This window comes from Elephas maximus, chromosome 2, assembly GCF_024166365.1.
Source record: "Elephas maximus indicus isolate mEleMax1 chromosome 2, mEleMax1 primary haplotype, whole genome shotgun sequence".
In the NCBI taxonomy this organism is placed as follows: Eukaryota; Metazoa; Chordata; class Mammalia; order Proboscidea; family Elephantidae; genus Elephas; species Elephas maximus.
In genome coordinates, this window is record NC_064820.1 from 196,465,711 (window position 1) to 196,484,650 (window position 18,940).

The following is an 18,940-nucleotide window of genomic DNA, read 5'->3' on the forward strand; positions in this document are numbered from 1 at the left end:
GCTGCCTAAAAACAAAGTTCTATCATGAAGGTTCCTCCTCAGGCTTGAAGCAGAGCCTAACTCTAGAAGAAACTGCAGGAGACCAGTGACTTCTGCCTCAAGAAACAGAAATGGCATCCTACCACTCACCAACAGAATGAAACACTGCCTGGTCCCGCACTACCCCCATGATAGGCTGCAGATTGGACTGCTGTGATCCATAGGGTTTTCACTGGCTGATTTTCAAAAGTAGGTTGCCAGGCCTTTCTTCCTAGTCCATCTTACTCTGGAAGCTCCATTGAAACCTGTTCAGCATCATAGCAATATGCAAGCCTCCACTGAAGTTAGGTGGTGACTACACATGAGGTGCATTGGCCAAGAATCAAACCTGGGTCTCCTGCGTGGAAGGTGAGAACAGAATCTTGCCCCAATTCCTGTGTGAAGCAGATGGCCTGGAAAAAACAATCACTGAACTGGCCAAACAGACCCCTTTTGAACAAGGGGCACTGATTCCCCTAAGCCTCTACAGTCAAGGTCAATCCTTCCTGCCTACCTCATCCCCACCCCTCCCTGAACTTCCCACGAAAAGAACACAGGCCAGCCAAAGACAGTGTGGGCAGTACTCGGTATACATCATACATTTATTAGTGAATATCCCTCTGAAATCAGCAACAATATTAAAAAAAATAATGATTGCACTACTTGGTCAAGCAGAACTAGCAACTTTCATTTTAAAAAAAGTACAAATCTGTTAAAAATTTCAATCAGTATACACATATATATAATACAACATACTAGTTATGTTAAATGCTACAAACCAATGTGAATCCAATGGAATGAAAAAAACACACATTTAAGCTTTAAGAACCTTTTTTTTCTCTATATATTAGCATTTTCTCAAATACATACATGGGAAAAATGAGGTAACTGTAAAATGTGCAAGGAACAGGGCCCCCCAAATTACATATATATATATATATACACACACATATATATATACACACATATGTAATTATCCATCTATATCTCTACAGATATAGATATAAAACCTTTCTAACACAGACACAGGCGCTGGACCCAGCCAGGGCTGGGGGATGGTGCCCATGGTCATGCCTAGGCCAGAAGTTGGTAAATCAAAGAGTAAACAATGACAAGCCCCCACCACAGGAAATCATTGGTAACATGGCATCTATAGCAAGGTCGGCAAATCACAAACATCCTAGATAATTGTTTTATAAATCTTTTTTTTTAATGATTTTTTTTTAAATGTTGTGTCCCCCCCCCCCAATAGCTGCTCGTTGGCATCATGGCTGCAGCCGACACACTCCGTGAGCCTGTTTCCGCCTGCCCCAGGAACTGTAAGGGTTCTGCAAACCTTTTGTCAGGGTAGGGAAGGGACGGGGGTTAGGGCGGGTGGTTCTGTGTAAAACATGTGGGTTTTCAACACTGCTATAAATATAGAAATGTCACCTGGAGTTATATACAGTAAGACTTTGGGTTCTCCTTGGGGGTGGGGCCAGGCTGATGGTGCCCCATGGCAGGCTGGGTGGGGGCAAGGGGCCAGGGCAGCTGCGGGGAGAACGAGGGTGGTTGGAGCATCCCTGAGGCAGCAGGCGCCAGGGGCTGCCTGCTAGGATGTGCCGGCCCCACACGCGGTTCGTTCAGGGCAGCAACCCCAGCTGGGGTTAGAGAATCGGGACCGGGGAGTAGGGGAGCTCAGCCAGACCCTACATGGGTCCCCTCCAGGCCTTGCAGGGCAAGGCCCTGGCTGGAAAGGGCACTCTGGAGAGGGGGCCACACCCTCCCAAGTCTCTGCCCTCGGGGGACATCCCTGGAGGAGACTCACCCAGGCAGGAGGGAGGTGGGCCCTGGCTGGAGGGGAAAATGCCCTGAAAAGCGAACTGTCCCGGTCGGCTCTGGGGACGTGTGCAGTACAGTGCATGGCAGTTATCAGCTGAGCACAGGCCCCCACCCGCCCCGTCCAGCCCCAGCCGCTCGCATGCACGCAGGCCAGGTGGAGCCAGCGGGCATCCCTGCCCGGGGGGCACTCGGTCCTGGATGGTTCCTATACCTCCCCATTAAGCCAAAAGAAAAAAAAATTGTTTTTAAAATCCACACCCCCAAATCCTACACGCGATTTTGGGCCAAATGAATAAACGAGAAAACTGCTGCTCCTCACGTTCATGCAAAACGACAGAGGGAGAGGATTGGGCAGGGGTCAGGCCCAGACACTGGTGCAGAGGGCAGCCACCAGAAGCAGAGGGATCACTCTCTGGCGTGGCCTTGACCCCTCTTCAGGATGCCCACTGCCTGCTCAGGGCCTGTCTCCTATCTCCTGGTTAGGCGAGCTCTGTGCCCTCCAGCCTGGGGGTGGGTGCTGGCATGTTGTGACCAGGGTGAGGGTTCCCTCAGAGCCAGACCCACCCTGAACAGCAGCTTGGGCAGGCTGGCTGCCTGAGTCTATCTGAGAACAAGGTGGGAGGACCCAGCCTGGAGCTCAGAAAATGGTCTCATGCCCCACCTGCCCGAGCACCTGCAAGTGCCACCTGGGCAGAGGGCATGCCACTTCAGTGCAAGAGACCAGGTGACCCAGGAGGGAGCCCCTTTGCCCATACTGGGACCCAAGGTCTCCACTAGCTGCACTGGGGGAAGGGACACTGGCTCCCAGTGCCAACAAGGAAGAGACAGGCCCGAGGCAAACAGGATGGACGCTGAGTTAGGGCACTCAGACAGCTCCGTGGCGGGCAGGCAGGCAGGCAGGCAGGCCAGGGAACGAGTCTTTGGAGCTTGGCAAATTGCAGGGGCTTATTGCAGGGGCATCTTGCAGAGGGGCTGACCCTGGCACCAGCTCTGGACAGGCAGGCGGAGACGGCGGGGCAGGCTCGGGAACTCCCTCCCATCCTCCTGGGGTCCTGCCCCCCGAGTTTCCAGAGCTTTGGGCAGGGCTCTCCCGGACAGCTATGGGGCCTCACTCAGCCTCCCTGGGCACCTCGGAGGCATCAGCCCGGCAAATGGGGCACGTCCGGTTGGCCTGGGGGCAGGGGGAGGGGAGCAGCCGCATATCAGGCTCCATCCTTATCTGCCCTCTGCACCCCTCCCCCGTTTCGGTTCACACCTGCCAGACTGAGAGGAACCTGGGACCCCTGAATGGAGCCAGAACTTTTAGATGATAAAGATGAGGCAGAAGACCCTTAAGGCCCGCCCTCCTCCCCCACCACTCAAGAGCCCCTGGGAGCAGGTTGCAGCTGCGTTACCTTCAACCACTTGTCGACACACTTGGTGTGGAACTCATGGTTGCAAGGGAGAACCCGGAGCAGCTGCCGTGCCTCGAAGTCACTGAAGCAGACGACACACCTGGGGGAGGCCCAGAGGCGTCCAGGTCCACCCGTATTCGCATCCCACGCCAGGGCATCCCCTCGCCCTCCCACCGTTCCGGAGCAGGGAGACAGGGCGGCACTCACAGTGTCTGCTCTGACTGATGGCTGTCGGGGTTGAAGCGGTAGGACGGGAGCTGCTCGATGTCGGCTTTGGTGAGGCCACGGGGCTTGGCATCGCCCAGCCGCTCTGCCAGGTTCAGGAGGGCCTGCGTGGGTGGGGAGGGGAGGGTCAGCAGCTCTGGGGCTAAAGCTCTCCCAGACCCCCCCAGGGTGGGCTCCACCAGACCTCATAGTTCTCCATCTCCACATCATCCACATCGAGATCCAGGCTGATGGTGGGCCCCACTGCAGTGGGAGACATTGGCAGCATCGAGCTAGAGGGAGACACGCACGGGGGCTCAGGGCCAAGGCTGGGGCCAGGGAGCACAGAGCCGTTCCCTCCACACAGACAAAGCCTGGAGCTCTGCCTGATCCACATGCGGAGCCCGTGGGGTTCGTCTGGGTCCAGTCCCGAAAGCCCCAGGAGAACAAAGAACAGCAGGGCTCTGGGGCAGAGCTGTTGGTACTTACAGGAAGTAGGGCAAGAAACTGGGGTAATAAGGTGGTGGGGGCGGTGGTGGGGGCGGCGGCGGCAGCGGCTGTTGCAGACGGTATCTCTGAGTGTTCAGTCTTCGTGGCATCATGTGGGAATATGGCTGCGAAAGGTGGGCCAGGGGCAGGTCAGCCCAGTGGCCCATCCCTGCCCTGCCCTAGATTGTCCTGGCTGCCTGAGGTAGGGGGCCAGCACTTACCATGCCAAAGGGCAGCTCCTGGGGCAGCGGCTCGTGTGGCAGGTAGTGCAGGGGCACAGATGGGGAGAGACTGGGGCCGGGGGCCGAGGCGGAGTAGGTGAAGCTCCCCAGGGGGTGCTGGTCCCCTCGCAGGTCCACATCACTGTCAAGCCGTTGCAAGGGCTGGGGGAGGCGGGCTTGGGTTAGCAGCAGGCAGGCCAAGGGAAATCCCACCATACTCTACCCCACCCCCGATCTAGCTTCAGACCAACTCCAGACTCACCATTCTCGGGTGCTGGGTCTGCAGTGACACGAACTGCCCAAGGGGCGCCATGTGGGCGGGCTGGGGGGGTGGGGCCGGCGGCGGGGGGTGCAGGATATAGTGGTCGCTGGAGATGAGATGGGGGTAGGCCTGGTAGGGCACTGGGAGCTGCTGCATGGTGCATGCCTGGATCAGCTGCAGGAGAGTGTAGGGCTGGACAGTGCTCCCCTGTGCTCAGGCTGGGGTCCACTCCATCTTCATGAGGTGCCCCCTGCACACACCCCTGGCAGCTCCACCCCCTGGGCTGTCCCACCTCTGGGGAGGGCCTTGGCCTAGAGGCTGGGCACTGCTTGGCCAGCTTGGATGAGGCCAGGAGCTCGGCTGGGCCACCTGGCCCTCAGCCAGCTGAGTTGTCCAGCTGGAACAGAGAGCTGCCAGCCTGAGCCTGGGGGCTTCTGTTGGTACTGGGGTGAGGAGCGGAGGCGGCACACTCACCGGGGGTGGGAGGCAGCAGAGGGGGTAGTGCTGTCCGCTGAACATCACGGAGCATGCTGGGAGCTGCTGGGCACTGCAGCCAGGGATGTGCTGGCCCGCAGGCAAGGGGAAGCCTTGGGTCGTCACGGTGGTGACTGTGTAGGACAGAGGGACGGGTCCCTGGTGCACCTGTGGGTAAACAGAGGCCCAGGGAACTGTAAGGACGTCTGGCCACGAGGGTCACCCAGAAGAAAGTCCTGCCAGGCCCAGCTCTAGCTCCCTTCCCTTCTCCCCCTGGGTGTCTACCTAGGTGCAGACCTGGCTACCCCCTGCACCAAGCCCCCTAGGGAAGAGAGAACCCTCTGAGAATCTAAGAGGGGCTTCCAGCTTTGATAGTCATCCACTGTGTGGCCCCAGGAAAGGCTCTTCCCTTCTCTAGGGCTCAGTTTATCTACCTGTAAAACAGAGCTAACAATGCCTCCCTTAAGCATACACTGAGTGAAAACGCAGTGAATAAAATAGATTTTGGTACCCCTGCTTCTAGACAGGCTTGAGGCTGAGGCAGGTTGCGGGGGGGTACGTCCTGCCTACCTGGTCGTGGAGATCAACCATGAACGGGCTCTGCTGGGTGACTGGGTGCAGCATTCGGGGGCTCCCGCCGGCAGGAGCCGAAGCTCGGCGCTCCTCTATGGAGAGGTGAGCTGGTCGGGGTGGCAGCTGCTGGGAGGGTAAGCGCTCATCCTGGGCAGGTAGGCTGGCCAGGGGGCCCTCACGGCCGGGGCTGCACCACAGAGAGGAGGCCCCGGTAGGCCTGATGGGGGCCGCTCATTCACAGAGTAGGCAGAGCAGCTGGGGTCCCGCCCCACTGGGAAGGAAGGGGGCTCATCCCTGTCCCCCACAACTACACCCAATCTGGCAGCCCCAGCACTGGGGCTCCCGGGCAGAGAGGCTCCTTCCTACCTGTGCCGTAGCTGGCCTGAAGTGCTGCTGGGCCCTGCGGAGAATCGTCGCTGACCCACAGGTACAGAGGGGGGCCACCTAGTCACTGTCACTGCCCATGGTCGCATCAGGGGTGGCAGGGGGTGGAGGGACAGGGCTGGGGCTCACACCCCTAGGAAGCAATAGATGAAGAAACTGAGGTACAGAAAGGCCCAGTTGCTAGACCTGTATGGAGTCGGGAGAGACTCAAACCTCTGCAGTCTGATTCCAGGGGCCACGATTACTCCCATGTCCCCGCGCTCCCCATGGATTCAAGCCTGGCCCCTTCTGGACACTGGGGCAACTCGGTGCAGTCACATTAGGGGCAGGCTTGTCGGCAGGAGCGCTTGGCCAGGATAGTGGAGATCCCAGGCCTCAGCTTTCTTCTATGTGAACCGGGACCAAGTCCTCCCTTCAGTTGTGAGTTCAGAGGGCTGGGCCGCACACAGCCAGACCAGCAGGCTCCGGGGGGGCCTCCTTCAGGTTGGACTCCAGGGCAGCCTGTCCTTGTAGGGGGTGACCTCCAGGAAGGTGGAGGTTCTGGGGGACTCTGGTTTCCTCTCTTCCACTGGTTGACTCAGGAGAGATTCCAGACCTGCATCTACCCAGCTGGTTCTAGCCCCCAGAGTCCCAGTCCAAGACAGGACCGTATTCTTCCTTTCCTTAACTGATCCCAAAACAGCTACCCAACTACGACTCTATCTATCCTTCGGGGAAGGTATTGCTGGCTCCATTTTACAGCGGGGAAAACTGAAGCTCAGAGAAAGGAAGGGACTTGTCCAGGGCCCCATAATAAGTATCGATGCCAGGAAGGGAGTGTATACCAAGGCCCTCCCCACGCCCTGTTGCAGGTGGTGGCGGTGGTGGTGGGGATGGCCTGAGGGCTTCGTGGTGGGGGTGACCAAGGAAGCTGGTACTGGTAGATTGGTGGGTCTGGCATACAGCCAATCCCTTGCTCTGGAGGCCTCAACACAGTCCCCAAAGTGGGAGGTGGGGCTTGCTGAGAAAAAACAGTAAGAACCTAAGTTAGGAAGCTGAGGGGGGATGGGGGGGCAGGGTCTCTTCCCTGGGTTGGAGCTGGGGGTTTGTGGGGGAAGTTGGAGGCCCTGGTTCAATCTGACACTTCTGAGGATTGCTGAGGCTGCGATGAGGCACTGGCAGGGGAAGGATCTGGAACCTGTAAGGCCTTGCACAAAGTTGAAGGGTGCCTCAAACAGACCAGCCACTGCTGCCTCAGGGTGGCCCCTCTACCCCTTCCCCAGCTAACCAAACTCCTAAGCCATCTTTATTACTGTCCCCTCAGTACCTCGTTCCTCCTGCTGACAGCAGTGAGGACTGTCTCCTCTGTGCCAAGTATTACAAACAAGAGCCCTAACTCTTAGAATAAGGCTGCAAGGCCTCTCTTCTCCACTTTGGGGGGCTCAAGCCCAGGCAGAGGTGCAGCAGGGCCCAGTAAGCTGCCTGGGGTGAGCCAGATGCAGGCGCCATGCACTGAGAGGAACTGAACACAAAGAGCCCCAACCTGGCGGTGATGAAGTTAGTGCCAACGATCAAATCTTGGGAGATGACATAAAAGTCTGGCCTCTCACGGAAGAAAGAAAAGCAGAAAATCTCGCCCCACTGAGCCTTCATTTCTGCTCAGCCCCTTCAGCTACCCCCTTCAGGCCATGAGGATTCTTTCCTGGCCACCCAGGCCAAAACAGACCATTCCCTGCCTGCCCACCATAGGTTTGTGACCCCTGGCATGGGCCAAGTGCACACACACCTGGACCCAGCCAAGCAAACAAAGTCAAAGGGAAACCAGAGGAAACTCATAAATAGCAGAAAAAAACATTCCCAGGCCCTACCCTAGACCTTCAGGATCAGAATCTTTGGATGGATGGGGAACAAGGGCCTCTAGATGTGAAGCAAATGCCCTGGCAAATTCTCCAGCACGGCCATGTTTGGGACCCTCTGCTCTAGCTGACCCCAAAGATCCAAGGGTCCCTCCCCATTCTGCCAACGAGGACTATTAACAAAAACAACTACAATTCCCATGTGCCATGTGCTTTACACATGCCATCTCCACAAGTCCTCACAGCAACCCTCGGAAGGAGGGAAACTGAGGCTCAGTGGGGTGAGGTCCCAGGCCAGTCAGCTAGGGTTTTGAGTGAGCTGGGGATGTGACCCAGGCAGTCTGACTGCGGCCCTTGTGATTAACCAAGCTGGGGGCCTCTACTGCCCCTCTTGTACTGGGCTTTGTTGCTGACAGCTGGCAGTGCCAAGGCTCAGGTGTGTGGAGCCCTCAGAGACCCAGGCCTGTGGGATTCTCCTCTGTGGCCAGCCCCCTTCCAAGGCACCCACTCCTCAGGGAGGGGAAGATGGCAAGGAGCTCAGAATCCAAACTAGCATACAGAAAGGACCTCTAGCTATAGATGACAGTGCCAAAGGTGACAATGCCAACCCTCTTGTTCTCACACGTGACACCGCCTGACTTTTGGGCAGAGTCTTGGCTGAAGGCTTTGGGCACATTGCTTCCCCTCTCTAAGCCTAGGCTTCTTCATGTGTGAAATGGGAATAGCCCAATAACCACCTCCCAGTGCAGTAACAAGGACTGTGGAAGGCAATGACAGTAATAATTTGTAAAGTTTGAACTCAGTTTGGGTGAGAATGATCATTATTATAAAATAAGACAACTTAGGCCCCCACTCCCCAAGCACAAATAGGCGCCACCATCTAAGCTCTGCAGGAGGCAGCAGGGAAACAGGCTGCTCTAGGGGAATACCCAGGCAGGGAGGGGAGAGATCCTGGGTGCTTTAAGCCCTACCACGAACACAGTGGCAAAAAGGGGACATGCCCACTTCACAGTTCAACAAACTGAGGCCCTGAGAAAGGAAGTAACTTATTCTAGGCCACAAAGCCAGAGAGGAACAGAACCAGGCAAGGAGCATAGGTATCCTGGCCACCCAGGGCCAGATTCTCCCAACCCGCTACTCTTACTGGCATCCATCGCCCAAGGAAAGAACTTCCTTGTCACAATTCTCTATTCCAGATCATAAAGGAGGTCAACAGAGCATTCTTCTTCAGTACCTGTGATAAGTCCCACCGTGGAAGCAAGCAAGCGAGACCGGATGGGAACTAGTAACTTGCTCAAGGTCAAACAGCAAGGGTGGCCAAATGGCCACCCCCTAACTGCTCTGCCTTTCCAAACACCTCTGTGCTGTGCTCTTGATGAGGTCTGTGCAAATGTGGTCTCACAGGCTCTAAGCTCTCTGTCCAATCTCCTGGACGCAGTCACTGCACCTTGCATCCCCAGCCCCTAGGCTGCCAACTCCCACTTCTGCTGCAAACAGCTATTCCCACCCCGGTTTTGGGAACCCCTGGCCATGTCATTTAAGCCTGGGGGCTGTCTGCAGGAACAGGTACCCCCTTTTGCGGGTGTGCAAAGTCAGACCCTGGAAGCTTGAGAAGACTGGCCGGATGAGAACTCCCTTGAGACCCAGGAGGAAGGCTCAGTGCAGCTTTGCCGGGTGGGTTAGCAGAGTTCCCCAATGTGTGGTGCCTGGAGGCAGCCGAGGGCCGGACCACCAGGCTCGGAGCTAGGAGTCCTTGGCCAACCCTGACTCCCTGGGTGACCTTGGGCAAGGAAATCCCTTGCTTCTGTGAACCTCAGGTACCACAACTGTAAAATGGGGGTGGAAATCTGTCTTCCCCAAAGAGCCCAAATAAAGCCAGAAGAGACAAACATGGAAGAACCAGGTGGTTATATTACTCGTGGAGAAAACCAGTGTCCCTGCGGGCCAAGCCCCTCCCAACACGGGCCAGACGTTGGTTGTGGGGTCCCGGGGAGCTTCCCCAGTCCACCCTGCCCACAGAGATGGGGCTGGGGGCCCGAGAGGTGCCTCCTCGCCCCCTCAACTCCTTTGTGCCATGCTCGGAGGGACACAGCGGGGCGGGGAGCCAGGCTGCGGCGCCGGGCCGGAGCGCTGTGTCTTTAAGAGCCGAGGATCCCGGACCATGTGCTCGGCGTGAGACAAAAGCAACAACAAAGGAAGTGGCGGCAGCAGGGGGAGGGGGCGGCTCCTTGCCTCCAACCGCAGCGCTCGGCCTCCAGACAGGGGAGATCCAGCCGGGCCTTGGGGGGCGCTGAGGGGTCCCTGATCCCGGGGGTCGCGCCATCCTAGCCTAAGCCCCAGTGATTAACCCCTCCGAAGCCAGCTAGATCACGGCCCCCAGTCCCAGGCGAGGGGGACAGGAGCCCCAGGGGTGCGGGAATCGGCCCTGGACCCAACTCACCTTCGGCCGCCCGGCCACACGTTGACTCCTTTGTTCCCGTTCTAGGACGGCCAAGCTGGGCAGGGGGGCGGGGGGGGGGCTGCCTGGACCCTTTAAGAGCCCCCGCCCTGCGGAACAATGTGCTCCCCTCCCCACCCCCCGGTCCGGGGGCAGCCCGGCTCCTTCCGGGGCCCTCTGTCTTTGTTGTCCGCCCGGCCGCGTCTGCTTCGCGAGGCCCACGCGCGGTCCGCCTCTCTCGGCCCAGGCTCTCGGGAAGCGGGAGGGGGAGACGCAGCAGGACGCGGCCGTGTTTTCGCGGCTGCCGGCGGCTGGCCCTTTAAGAACTGTCCGCCGCGATAGCGGAATGTAACAAACCTCACATTTGATTCACAACATTCGAAGCGGCGGGGTCGCGCGCCGGGTGGGAGGGGGGGCTCGCGGGAGCGCGCCGGGAGGCTCCGGCAAACAGTAGCGGGCTGCGAGCCCGCGGCGACCCCGCCCCGCGCCAAGAGCTCCGCCCCGCAAGGGCTCCGAGAGCCAATCACTCGCCGCTACCAGGCACATGACTAACGGGCCGCCATCTTGAAAGGCAGATTTTTTTTTTTTTTTTAAATCTCCTTCACGCCCCCACCTTCGCACTTAAAGTTACCGCAGCGATAGTTAGAAGCAAGGTGCGGGGCCACATGGCCTGGCCTAAAGATGGGGAAACCCCGATGTGGGCAAAAGCGATCGGCTCCAACTCGAACATGCTATGCAAACTCGCGAACCACTTCGCTTCTGAGTCTCAGTTTCCCTGCCTGAGAAATGGGTCCTGCCCGGAGATCCGCAGTCCAGACTTACTGCGTCATGGTCCTCTCCTCGGGGACGGAGCGCCGCCTGGGCCACTGAAGTGCAAAGGCACCACCGACGGGGCAGGGGCGGCTTCTGAAGCCGGCCGAGTTCTTAGGATGTCCCTAACAGCGCTGGGCCGGCCACCTTCCCGGAGATGACGTCAGCCCCAAGAGCTGCTGTGCTGCGATGACATCATGGCCCGGCCACCCAGCATCTCCTTGTTTATAGTACGCGGCGGCTTTAAAAGGCTGGGCCAGCCCGGATTGCCCAACGGACCAATGGCGGGCGACGGATACAAACCGGCAAACGTTTGCTGGGCAGGGGGATTGGTCCTGCGCGCGCTGACGTCACAGAGACATTTAACCGCCCCGCCCCTGGTGTGGTCGGGGAAAGGGGAGGGGAACGGTTTGTAGCTGGAGGGTGAGCTGCAGTCGCAGGGCGCTCTAGTTCAAGGCTGGCGTCCCCGCTGAGGGCCCCTGCCCCGGGGATTCGGGAACTACGCCCAATGAAGCCTTTACACATCTTTCGTTTTCGACTATACTGTTCCCAGCAGCTGTGAGAAGGAGGGATTACTACAGCCCGCCCAGTTTCCAGATGGGGAACGTGAACACCTAGAGAGGCGTCATTCGTCCCAGGTCACAAGGCTATTAAGTGGGGCCAAGGAGGAATTTGAACCCAAACCAAAGCCAAGCCTAGTTCCCCTGTGCATCGATGATTCCCCGGGCAGACATTATATAAACTGCTGTATTACCGCTACATTGATCATATAAGCAAAAAATCAGTAATATCCTAAATATCCAGGAGCTGGGGGCAGACTAGTAAAGAGTGATGCACTCATATGATTAATAACGGGCTATCTCTGCAGCCACCACAAAGAGGCAGCTGGAGCGGCATGACATACGGCTACCTCCAAGGCCCACCACAACATATTAACATTTGTTAAACCTCCGTGGTGGGCTACTGGGGTGGGGGGTGTCATTGTCTATAAAACCCAAAAACTCGTTCCCATCAAGTCGATTCCGACTTACAGCGACCCTATACGACAGAACTGCTTCATAGGGTTCCCAGGGAGCCGGCTGGTAGATTTGGAACTGCTGACCTTTTGGTTAGCGGCCCGAGCTCTTAACCACTGCACCACCAACACTTGTCATTTTCTATATACTTTGATATATTTCATAACCCCAAACTTAAAAGTAAAAATTGAATACAAGATGCTGAACAGGGTGTAACAGTATGTATCAAAAAAAAATTTTTTTAAATCGGATATATACAACATGGACAGAGTATTTCTGGAAGGGTATACAGGATACTTGTTAACAGGTGTCCCCAGGGAGAACTGGAAGGGAAAACTGGGTTAGAACGATAGATTTTTTTATTGTATATGCTTTTATACATTTGTTCTTTTTTTTTTTTAAACAACCCTGTACAGTATAACCTACCGAAATTTTTAGTTGAAAACTACCTCTAGGAAAGCTGTCCAATAGAAACAATCCAGAAGGAACTTTAGGGAACAGACATGCTTATCACAGTGTCGTTTAGACTGGCAACAATCAGTATCACTGTGGATGTACCACCAGCAACAGTCACTGAAGATGGTATCTAATGGGCTGTTTGCAGATCTCTAAGCAACATGGGATCCAGTGCCACAGATGCTACCTGGGATGAATGCCAAACTGTATCCATCACAGTTAAAACTCTGTGTGAATGAGGACAAAGGGTGTATAGGGGGAAGCCCTCCTCTGTCTCCTTATCATCAATTTTCCCTTCACTTCCTATGTCCTTTCCAACCTTTTATTTAACCCCACCAGGTAAAAACAATTAAACCAAGGCTTCCAACTGATTCTTCCTGGTTCAGTCATGGCCAAGGAATAGACTTGAATTTTTCCAATTTGGGTGAACTGCAACAGTAACCGGAATGGGAATAATTACACGTCGAAGCCTTCCTACAAACCTAATCTCCCTCTTAGAAAATAAGGGCAGCGTACTCATTGCATAGCAGCCAAATCTCTTGCCCTTGGGATTTTAAGCACAATTGGTACAGCGGTGCCGTGCTCAAAGATGGCAGCTGACAGCGCTGCTTTGAATGTGTGTCGCTCTCCACAGTCCTGCCAACAATTCAGTCTTATGCACCAGGCTCCTGAAAGGACTCACTGTGCCTCTCCTGAGTCTCTCATTCCAGGGTTTCGACCTGTAATTTTCCCCATTTCAGATCACCCAAACTGTAAAAATTCCGGCCTGTTCTGGTTGTCAGCCATGACTGAACCATTTCGAAGCCCTGAATTAATCACTCTTCCCACATTCCGAAGGTACCTACATTTGTAGGCCCAACTCTTGCCTGCCTGTTTAGGAGTAGAGCCTGCCTTTGGGGCTGCACTTCACAAACACCCGCCCACACACACACAACCTTTCAGGCTTCCCTCCCCTTCTCCCTCTCCCCCAGCCATGGTGGTGTTCCTTTGGGGCTTCCCTGCCTGCCTGGGATACCTGCTCGCTTCCTTTCTACCAATCCATTCCTCTTCTCTACCCTTTGAGGGTCTGCTCCCATTTCACCTCTTATAGGAAGCTGTGCACGATGTCTCCAACTTGCACTGAACTCCCCTATCTCTGAGTTCAGGGCTAGATGCCCTGACCTTTACCCCAGGTCACTGAATTTGCACACAGCCCTGTCATAATCACTGTGTCTCACTCAAGAATCCCCTCCTGGCCTGAGGGGCCTTGGCAGTTTTAAGTGCACCATTACTGGGAGGTAGGCACCATAGGGGTTACCCACAGTCACTGAGTCAATTCTGACTCATGGTGACCTTATAGGGCAGAGTACAACTACCTCATAAGGTTTCTAACGCTGTAATCTCTATGGAAGCTGACTGCCCCATCTTTCTCCCACGGAGCAGCTGGTGGGCTCGAAGAGCAGACCTTTTGGTTAGCAGTTGAGCACTTAACCACTGTGCCACCAGGGCTCCTTACCATAGGGGTTACCCAGTCTCATTTTATATATGAGGATCTGAGGCCTGAAGTGGCTTGCCCAAGTAAGAATACCTTACCAATCCCCCTCACCTCCATCCCCTGCAACTCTTCAGCCACAATACCGTCATGCCTTTTTATGTCTCCAAGCCTCTGACTGCGTTATTCTCTCTGCGCTAAAACGTCCTCAACACTCCCTTCTCACCTGTGGCAAAATCCTTTCAACCTTTGGGGCTCAACTCAAAGGCCACCCTCTCTGAGCCTTCCTTGACCTGTCCTTTGGTAGTCAGCCTGCTCTGGGCTGCCTCCATACACTGCTGGACAATATCACATTGCCTCAGCAACAACAGAAAGCTAGTGACTGCTCCCCTTAGCCCTGTGGTGCCCTCAAAGTCCGATCCAGAGCCTGGTTCGGACTGGGTGGTAAATGCCCAAGGAAGGGGCTGAGGGTGTGTCTCTTGCCCCATGCTGCCTGCCTTCTTTCAAGGATGACCCTCTCACTCACTTGTCTGCAGCCATGACCTCTGAGAGGCCCCAATCAATCCCCACAGTCCTTCAGGACTCCCCCAGTGCCAGAGCCCAAGAGCCCATCTCCCCTACCTGAAAAGCCTTCCTGGGCACATATAAAATCACTCCCCTGCTGGCCACTGTGACAAGTGGGAGGGGCCAAGTTTTACAAAACTTTGTAAATTCTCAAGAGAAGCCAGAAATCTGGAGTTTTCTGTGAAATTCCCCTTCAGGTTCATCACGGAGTCTTATGCTTTGGAGCTCAAATGTGGGACCATGGCCTGCACACCTACTGTGTGCCCAGTTCCATTTCCTGTCTCCTCCTTAAAGGCAGGTCCTGTTTACCCTCATTTGACAGATGAGGAAAGCAGCTCAAGAAGTTCCTTCTCACACCTCAGAACGAGGAAGTGTGGCCCAGTTTGGGGGGGGTGGGGGCTTGCCCTGGCATCTGCCATGAGGGTAGTGGAGAAGTGGGGGTGCTAGGATACCCAGCAAGGCCGGGCAAGTCTCCTCCTGATCTATCCCTCCCTCGTCGTTGCAGTGGCCTAAGAGCTAGGGAGCAGTGTTTGTTTGCCTCATTGTACACAGGAGGAAACCCTGCTGAGAGGATATGACTCACTCTGTCTCATGAAGCCATCAAAGGCAAACCTAGGATCACACTCTAATCTCAAATTAAGCTGAGTTCATGCAATGTCAACACAGGGTCCCCATGGGTTGCTCAATAATCAAAAGCACAAATGTCCCCAGGGCAAGAGACCACTGAGGCTCAGGGATTAATGGGTAGCTCAAGATCACCCAGGCTGGATAAGCAGCAGAGGGGCACTGGAGACCTGGTTCCTCCCAGAGCAAAGCACTTGATGCTACTACATTCCAGCTTTCTCCCTCAGGCTTCTCTTGCTGATGGGAGAGAGCTAGCTCCAGCAGGCTTGGGCAGGAAGAGGAGGGCGGGGCCGTCATTTCCTGCTTGGGCCCTGCCCTGCCAGTTTCCCACCTGTCCAAGAGCCTTAGACAACTAGCAGGCTGCCTCCCTCCCTTAGAGTCAGAAAGTACCCTGCTCCTTTCTTCCCAGGCTCCTCAAACCCTTCTCCAAAGAGGCAGGGCCCAGTAGCCTTCCCAGGGCAGAACTGGTGGAACAGAGACGTTGAGGTACCACCCAGTGACACCCAACACAGCCTGGTAGAGCTGGATCAGGCATCAGATCTCCCAGATACCACAGAGCATCAGACTCTGAACCTGAGCCTCACACATCAGGGTGGGGATTCCCAGGACCTTGCCAAATCTTCTCTGCTCAGGGCAGGCCTGAACAATCTGCCCTCACACCTGAGACCCAAGGTTTGCCTCCCCTAAGGAGAAGTGACTGTTTGTGCAGGTGGGGGAGGGGAGGGTATTGGTAGAGGTCTGAGCTCAGGTCCACAGCTCTCTAGCTCTAGCCTTGAGACTTTGGGTAAGTTACATGGCTTCTTTTTCATCTGTAAAAGTGGCACAATGCTAACACTAGTGACAGATGACTTACTGAGCACTTAGTATATGCCCTGGAGTCCTGGTGGCACAGTGGTTAAGAGCTCGGCTGCTAATCAAAAGTTCAGCAGTTCGAATTCACCAGCGGCTCCTTGGAAACCCTATGGGGCAGTTCTACTGTCCTATAGGGTTGTTATGAATCGGAATAGACTGGATGGCGATGGGTTAGTATGTGCCCAGCACATAATCCCATAGGGCAGCAGGAGAACATTCATGGTTAAATATGGACCCTCTGAAGCCAGCCTGCCTGGGCTTGAACCCTGGCTCTGCCTCATTAGCTCTGTGACCTTGAAGAAGTCCCTCTGTGAACCTCAGTTTATTCTGGTGTAAATTGGGGATAAAGACACCACCTACCTCAATCAATAGTGGCTCTCTCACTGTGTATGCACCTCCTGCCCTGTACCTTCCCAAATTCCTAGGACTGGGTCTGCACTTGGATGTGTGAGCTTTATGGGTGTGACGTTGGGGGGGGGACCTTTCTGACCCCACCCCCGCCCCTTGCAGCTATCATCACTGGTACCCCCACCATCTGCGGAGGAAGCAAGAACCGTCACCCCATTGTCCAGAGACGAAAACCGGAGGCTGAAGGAGTGCGCTGCCTGCCCGACTCAGGAAGATGAATGCCACTGGATTCCCCACTTTCCCTCCTTCTTATGTGCCTCCTCCGCTCTACGGTCAGCCTCCTACCCGCTCCCCACTCGCCCCCCGCACCACCTCGACGGCCCTCAGGCAGCGGAGGCTGTGTGACTTTGGACAAGTCACAGACCCTCTTTGGACCCCCCGGCGTCCCGACATCCTGAATGCAATACCGACGGAGGTGGGATGCAGTGGTCTGTCACCTGGGCCCTCAGCCTGTCAGGCCAGGGTCCGGGCCGCTCTGCCCTCCGGGGGACATCGGTAAAACGTTTGGGATGGACACGACGAGGTCAAAGCAGCACCTCTCCAGCTGTGACCCGGACACCTGTGTTCCAGATGGAGCCGGGACCTGCCGGGGGCGGGGACTAGAGCATGCGCGGGGCGCGGGGCACGCTGGGACCTGTAGTTCCCTAGGGCTCCCCAAACTGGGGTACTTGGACCTAGCGGGCGGGCCGAAGAGCAGCCAAGCTCAGGCTCTCGCACGGGGACAGCGAGCTCTGGCCCTGCGGGAGTAGGCGGAAGCCTTGCTGGAACCTCCAGCGCTACTCTGCCGGCCCGCGGCCGCCCCCTATCGCTCCATCCTCACCGGCCCCGCCTGGGGCGCACGGCGCAGGGTCCGGGCCGGGCGTTACCTGGGGCCGCGGCGGGGCTCCACCCCCACCCGGCAGCCGCCGCGTCGCTCCCTGCCGCAGCCGGGGGTCCCGGTCCCGCTGCAGCCCGCGCGCCGCCTGCCGCGGCCCCCCCCTCTGGCCCAGCGCAGTGGAACCGTCCGCGGCCCTCACCACCCGGGCGCGCGCGCGCGCGGGACCCACGCCGGCTGCGCAGTTTCGCGGTCTCCCTCCCCCACTCCAGCCCGCCAGTGGAACTACCTGGATTGCACCATGAGCGCGGGAGCGGGTAGGCAGGGGGCGGGGTGTCTCCCGGCCACGCCCAGCTCAGCTTCTGGATGGCCACGCCCATTAGGCGTCAGGCAGCAAAGGGCGCGCAAGGGCAAAGCGCGGAGAGGTAGCCGCCCACTTTACTCCCTGTGTGACCTTATATCAGTGGCTGACTCCGTTTCCTCGTCTGTGAAAAAGGGAAAATAATAAGACTCAGGGGCCGTTCATAGAATCTTCGCTTCTCGAAGAGTTCGTTCCCCTGCCCCAGACTCGGATTCGGTGCGGGGGGCGGGGTCGATGTACAAAGAACGAAGGCTCTGGGGTCAGCAGATCTTTGTTCCTGTGATCTTTGGGTCAAGTCTCTGAGCCTTAGTTTCCTTGTCTGCGAAATAGAAGTGATGATACCTCCTTCAGGAGGAGGTTGGACGAGTTCAATGACAAGAGGGCGTGGCAAACGACAGAGACGTCGGGAGAGATTATTATGCTTCCTTCCCCGAATTCCTAGCGCTAGAGCCAGCCTGGACCAGAGCATGTACGATGTCTGTTGGAGAAGGGTATCCACAGCCCCAGGGAGGCTCTCCCCGTTCCGCGTCCCTGGGCTCATTAGGCCGGCGAGGACTACAACTCCCAGCGTGCCCCGCTGTAGCGGGGTGTGCCGGTACTTGTAGTCTCTGCAGGCCACGCCTCTCAGAGGCCGTACCGCGTAGCAGCCTTGGCTTTGTTAACGATTTGGCACCTCTTGGGAATTTTTTCTTAAGCTTCCATTTGTTGAACTCTTATTAACTCACTTATTCGTTAAAGTCTAACCACCCAGTGAGGGAAAATTCTTAATATCTCTGTTTTATATATTTAGAAACTGAGGCATAGTGAGGTAAAAGGGTTTACCTGGAGCCACACTGCTCAGAATGACGGAACCCAGCGTTGCTCCTCAGGTCTGATACCCAGAGGCCGTTCATTTTACATCACATTTTTTCCTTCTTTTCATCAGAACTATATTGTTGTTCTTGTTAGGTGCCCTCGAGTTGGCTCCAACCCATAGCGACCCTACACAACAGAACAAAACACTGCCCGGTCCTGCACCATCTTTGCAATAATTATTATGTTTGAGCTCATTGTTGCAGCCACTGTGTCAATCCACACCCTTGAGGGTCTTCCTTTTTCCGCTAACCCTGTGCTTTGCCAAGCATATTGTCCTTCTCCAGGGACTGATCCCTCCAGACAACATGTCCAAAGTATGTAAGATGCAGTCTCGCCATCCTTGCTTCTAAAGGAGCATTCTGGTTGTACTTCTAAGACAGATTTGTTCCTTCTTTTGGCGTTCCATGGTACATTCAATATTCTTTGCCAACACCACAACTCAAAGGCGTCAGTTGTTCTCCAGTCTTCCTTATTCATTGTCCAGCTTTCACACGCATATGATGTGATTGAAAATACCATGGCCTGGGTCCGGCGCACCTTAGTCTTCAAGCTGATACCTTTGCTCTTCAACACTTCAAAGAGGCCCTTTGCAGCAGA

The 18,940-nt window shown here is 56.0% G+C and overlaps 1 protein-coding gene across 5 annotated transcripts; it reads right to left on the reverse strand.

The window, feature by feature from the left end:
- Window positions 1-599: 599 nt before the first annotated feature.
- On the reverse strand, window positions 600-17,885 carry RNF44 (ring finger protein 44). Of its 5 annotated transcripts, none has more exons than XM_049874378.1 (11): window positions 17,417-17,885; window positions 5,823-5,973; window positions 5,454-5,643; window positions 4,884-5,051; window positions 4,410-4,583; window positions 4,148-4,309; window positions 3,927-4,051; window positions 3,643-3,730; window positions 3,441-3,562; window positions 3,234-3,333; window positions 600-3,010 (listed from the first exon to the last, which is right to left on the reverse strand). In XM_049874378.1, the coding sequence occupies exons 2-11, from the start codon at window positions 5,927-5,929 to the stop codon at window positions 2,948-2,950; spliced, it is 1,299 nt and encodes a 432-aa protein (XP_049730335.1). In that variant the 5' UTR covers window positions 5,930-5,973; window positions 17,417-17,885; the 3' UTR covers window positions 600-2,947. The 5 variants fall into 5 exon arrangements, with proteins under 5 accessions (XP_049730335.1, XP_049730334.1, XP_049730333.1 ...); XM_049874377.1 differs by lacking the exon at window positions 17,417-17,885 and adding an exon at window positions 17,180-17,380; XM_049874376.1 differs by lacking the exon at window positions 17,417-17,885 and adding an exon at window positions 10,935-17,380.
- Between the last annotated feature and the right edge of the window lie 1,055 nt (window positions 17,886-18,940).

What these genes read in the sequence shown, in the direction of transcription:
- RNF44 (XM_049874378.1), bottom strand. Translation starts at nt 5,929, where the DNA reads ATGCGACCATGGGCAGTGACAGTGACTAGGTGGCCCCCCTCTGTACCT. An exon ending in TGGAGATGGAGAACTATGAG is followed by an intron (nt 3,563 to 3,642) that starts GTCTGGTGGAGC and finishes CCACCCACGCAG; the next exon opens with GCCCTCCTGAACCTGGCAGA. An exon ending in CATCAGTCAGAGCAGACACT is followed by an intron (nt 3,334 to 3,440) that starts GTGAGTGCCGCC and finishes GGCCTCCCCCAG; the next exon opens with GTGTGTCGTCTGCTTCAGTG.